Here is a 5,000-nt window from a genome sequence, read left to right on the forward strand (position 1 = left end):
ATTGCCAGGTACTTGCAACAGGAAAAGGGCTTAAAAATTACCGACGATGAAGCGTTTTCTACGGACAATGAAGCATTTTCCGCTGTAACGACAGAACTGAAAAAACTGGGCAAGGCGAAGGTAAATGATCATCCTGAAATAACAAAAACTGACTTACAAAAGCTTTAAAGCTCGTTCGACATTACACAGCCAATAGATGTTCTTTACAAATGTTTGTTTGACATTGTTTTCTTCTTGGTGCGAAGGGGCCGAGAAAACTTACGCGAACATACAAAGTCAACGTTTGCAGTCGCGGTTGATTCTCAAAGCAGAAAATATGTTTACCAAAAAGAAGACGAGCTGGATAAAAATCACCGCGCTGATGACTCTCCTTACGATACGTCATGTGATGGTTGTATGTACGAGAAACCTGAAAGTGCACTCTGTCCTATGGAATGCTTTGAACTCTATTTGTCAAAGTTAAACCCCGACATCGAATGTCTCTGGCAAAGGCGCAAAGAAACTATTTCAAATGACAATCCTGTATGGTATTGCATGGCTCCACTCGGAAAGAATACGCTGGGGACATTCATGAAAACTCTATCTAAAAATGCGAACTTGTCTCAGGAATATACAAACCACAGCATTCGAGCCACAGCTGTCACCTTGTTAGACCACTCAAACTTTGAAGCACGTCATATCATGAGAGTTTCTGGATATAAATCCGAATCTAGTATTAGATCATACTCTCGAAGACTGCCGGAGAATAAACAGAGTGAAATCTCGGATGCCTTAAGTGCAGCTTGTACTGCTGATCGTGCAGTTCTGCCAGTAATGAATCTCCCAACAAACAACGAAGATCTTGAGTTAACCTCAAGTCAGTTCCAACACGCAGTTGATTCCCTGACTAATTCTCCATTGCCTAACATCAACTCTTTACCGGGCTCTCCCTCTTTGGAGCAAAACGCCTTTGCACAGCAAACTACCCTCAGAAATGATGGCGTGTCTTTCGCATCTGGTGCCTTTTACAATTGTCAAGTTACTATGAATTTCAATTATAAATGAGGTGTATTTCTTTTCAACGAAGTTTTAACTTTTGTGATTTGAATCAACAGGTACGATTTGTGACTTATTTTGTATGCAAATTACTGGGATTTGTAACATTTTGCAATAAAGTCGTAAGCAAACATCCGTGTATTGTTCTATATTTTGAGTTGGGAGGTATAACAAAACACTTAATGACTGGCCCCTCGGGAAACAGTGAGTCTTGTTTCCCCTCGAGCCTCAATGTTCCCCTCGGCTTCGCCTCGGGGAACATTGAGGTCTCGGGGGAACAAAACTCACTCTTTCCCTTGGGACCAGTCATTAAGTGCTTATTAACAGATGGAACTTGCTCCATATGTTCCCACTCACAAAGACAGAGGTTGGATTTGGGCACAGCTTTCGAAAAAGACAGAAGTGTATCAGAGGGAAAGAAAGCTAAAAGACAGCTATTTCAATCTAGACGTTCTGAAGGAGGGCCTTCTACAAGTTCACAAAACACTGTCATTGATCATGAACTAAGAACAGACACAAGGACTTCAGACGATGTCAAACTGACTGGCATTCACTTCTGGAATGTCCAGAAGAGGGACAATTCTCCTTCCATCACCAGCACGGTTACTACAGGAACATTCACCAGCTCTGCTTCAACCACCTCCAGCAGCACAGTTGTTAATCCTACCTGTCCTACCATCAGCACAACACCCACCTCAACCCGTTCAGATTCAATCAGTGTGTCAGCTTGCATGTCCCTTCCAACTCTTTCAGATGTTGATTTTCAGAGCCCTGCAAGTGATACTGCTTCGACTAGTTCCACACATCCATTTTCAACTCCTGCCAGTAGCAGAGCCAATTGCCAGAAATGTACCTCCAAGTCTCAAAAATTGAGGGATGCAAAAAAAAGCATTCGGGGTTTACGTCAAAAAGTTGCAGAATTGAAGCAGACCATTAAAGAACTGCAAACAGTGAGTATAAACAGATAATTTATTTGTTACATGTTGTTTTGTTTCATGTTTGACTTTTTTTTTAGTTTTGCCATGTCCATGTTTATGAGCTACCAAGAAACTATTTTTTTATATCTCACTGTAACGTTTATTCTGTATTTTAACAAGCGGAATGAAGGCAGTTTATTTATTTATTTATTTATTTATTTACTTATTCCTTGCTTTTTTCTCTTGTCAGTGGGATTTGCTTCATTAATGTATATTATTTAGCACTGACTTGCAATTTCTTGCTTCCCATCTCTCTTTGTAATGTTTTTTTTAATTTGTTTTTTTGGAATTACAGTTGAATCTTGATTTCCTTAAACCTCTATTTCTAATTCCTGATAACTCAAAACAAAAGCTGTCACCCTTCAGTAAGATAACACAGAACCTTTTAGCCTCAATTTCTCAAATGCCTTAATCTCTTGAATCAATTATTTCGTTGGTGGTTTAAAAAAATTACACAATATGTTGTGATTGTCTTATTTACTGGGATTTACTTACATTACTGACGAAGGGCTAACGTTTGAAACGTCAGCTTTTAGAATCTCTGTACGGTGGTCAATTTACATTATCAACTCCGTTGATAAACCAAATTTTTGCATAGTATTGGTCCTTTGCCTTGGGCTCTAGCAACACCAGAAGGTCTGCCAAGGAAGACCAACAAGGCGGCATTAGCAGCACAACTACAGAAGAACGAACACCTAGTGCAAAGAATTCCAGAGAATGCAGCAACTATAATAGATGCCATGGACCTCGTACAGAATATCAATGTTGCAAGTACTCAAACCACATTTGGAAGTGTTGCAAGCACGTTTTTTTACCATGGCCTTCAATGAAGGTGGACCACAAAGTACTAGAATTGACATTGTGTTTGATACGTACAGAGAAATATCCATCAAGAATGTCGAGAGAGGTATCAGACGGCAGGTTCAAGGGGTGCAATTAGCAAACATCACTGCTACACAGATAATCCGACAGTGGAGGAGGTTTCTCAGTGAAATGAAGAACAAGACCAGCTTGATTCGATTTCTTGCAAATGAGTTCAAGAAAGAGGAATACAGGGAAATTCTGCAACGCCAAAGAAAGGTTATCTTCATTACAAGCGAAGAGAAATGCTGGAAGATCATAGGAGAAAGTGTCGAGGAGGTGCCAGAGCTGGCTAGCTCACATGAAGAAGCTGACACGCGGCTTTTTCTTTATGCTTCACACGCTGCCCAGGAGGGTCATCAAGCTGTCATTGTCGTCACAGAAGACACAGATGTTTTTGTTTTGCTACTTTCATTCTGTAGAACCATGAACACAACCATCTTGCAGAAGGGTGGCTCCAAAACATGCACCAAGCTGATTGACATAAAGAAAATCACAACCGTCCTTGGCGAAAACACATGCAGAGGTCTAATTGGTGTGCACGCTTTTACAGGCTGTGATAGCGTAAGTGCATTTGCAGGCAAGGGAAAAGCAAAAGCCTTAAAGATACTTAGGGATGATGCAGAAGTCAAAGAAACTTTCTCTAGATTGGGCGAAGAATGGCAACTTCCACCTGACCTCTTCAACCGCATAGAGAAATTCACCTGCGACCTTTATTCATCTCGAGCTACCGAAGTGAATCCTTTGCGCTACAGTCTCTTCTGTTCCAAGAATGGCGAGATGGAATCCTTTCAGCTACCACCGTGCAAAGATTCCCTTCAAAAACACACCTTACGCGCTAACTATCAAGCGGGTATTTGGAAACGATGTCTTCAACAACATCCTACAATTCCAAGTCCTGCCAGCATGGGATCAAAACTGCAGCAAGTGGAAGAGAGAGAAGAACTTCAGTTTGACTGGATGGATGAAAAACCCGCTCCTGGTGCAGTCCTAGAGCTACTTGCATGTCGTTGCACAAGGTCCTGCAAGCTTCCCAGTTGTGTTTGCTTGGCTAATGGTCTGAAATGTACAGACATTTGCACTCTGAAAGAATGCCAAAACCAAGTTGAAGATGATAAGGAAATTGATCTTTATAATTCAGATGATGGCACAGATGACTCAGATGATACTGATGATGAAGATTAGTTACAAATGTTTGTTTTTGAAGCCATGTTAATAGATAGAAAGGGAGAACAAAAGGAAAAAGCTAAGAACGAAATAGAGAAAAAAAAGAAAGAAAGAAATGTCATTGTAAGTCACTTGTACATGCTGTATGTTGATTTAGTCTTTCTGTCACAAAATTTTGCAAGAGAGAGACTGAAAACTAGCAAGAAAGTCATATATAATGGAGTAAAAATGTAAATATGACCAATTTTGATATTAAAGCAAGTCATTTGAGATGACAACAGTGGTATTTTGATTTAGAAGAAACGTTTACTGCAAGAATTAAGAATGAAAGCAATACCATGATTTGACTTCTTGAACTTTGATCCGGTTATCAGTCACGTGACTAAATACAGCTCACAAATGAGTCAATTAACATGTGTTTTAGTATTGTAGAATTATGTAAGTTGTTCAAAGCAGAGCTTTTTGACCATCATCAATTACATGTCTCAACTTGATGATAAATTGAAAAGTGTGATGATTTTGAATCGAAAAATCAAGCCAGGGCGGGAGGGGTAAAAAACGCTTTGTACACCATATAGCTGTACCAGATACACTGCTATCACCCAAAAATATAAACTAGGGATATCAAGCAACATTTTGATGTACATTAGCCTTTGTCCCCCTGAGTGGTACCAAATGGCCAATTTTGGCTCCCTGGCTCATAGACTAATAATCTGAAAAAAAAATTTACACCAAGGATAAAATTGAACCATAACACCTACAAATTATTTTATCCCTTGGTACTGTATTATATGGGCTGTAAAGGTATGTGCATTCCCAAATGGTTCCATTTGGTAGAGCTCAGGTGTTAATAGGTATAGTACCTCGCGTGGGAGCTGTTTATAGTCAGCAGAGTGGCAAGTCAGTTTCTCTGCTGACAATTGCCACTTACAAAGAAAACAGGTTGGTGAATTACTACTT

General features: G+C 39.9%; 2 protein-coding genes across 2 annotated transcripts in view; both read left to right on the plus strand.

Moving 5' to 3' along the window:
* The window catches only part of LOC138035533 (uncharacterized), a 1,308-nt gene extending 264 nt beyond the window's left edge, over positions 1-1,044 (plus strand). The window contains exons 1-2 of the mRNA XM_068882189.1: positions 1-120; positions 190-1,044. The exon at positions 1-120 is cut by the window's left edge and continues 264 nt beyond it. Coding sequence (XP_068738290.1) covers positions 1-120; positions 190-1,044 — 975 coding nt within the window. The remainder of the gene's footprint in view (positions 121-189) is intronic.
* Positions 1,045-1,217: 173 nt separating this feature from the next.
* LOC138035534 (uncharacterized) lies at positions 1,218-2,003 on the plus strand. The gene has a single exon (XM_068882190.1). It carries the CDS (start codon positions 1,218-1,220, stop codon positions 2,001-2,003), a length of 786 nt encoding a protein of 261 aa, XP_068738291.1.
* The last annotated feature ends 2,997 nt before the right edge of the window (positions 2,004-5,000 follow it).

The sequence above is a fragment of the Montipora capricornis genome, unplaced genomic scaffold, assembly GCF_036669925.1.
Source record: "Montipora capricornis isolate CH-2021 unplaced genomic scaffold, ASM3666992v2 scaffold_419, whole genome shotgun sequence".
Classification (NCBI taxonomy): domain Eukaryota; kingdom Metazoa; phylum Cnidaria; class Anthozoa; order Scleractinia; family Acroporidae; genus Montipora; species Montipora capricornis.

Excerpts from the sequence above, each read along its gene's own strand:
- LOC138035534 (XM_068882190.1), top strand. The coding sequence starts at position 1,218 with ATGACTGGCCCCTCGGGAAACAGTGAGTCTTGTTTCCCCTCGAGCCTC.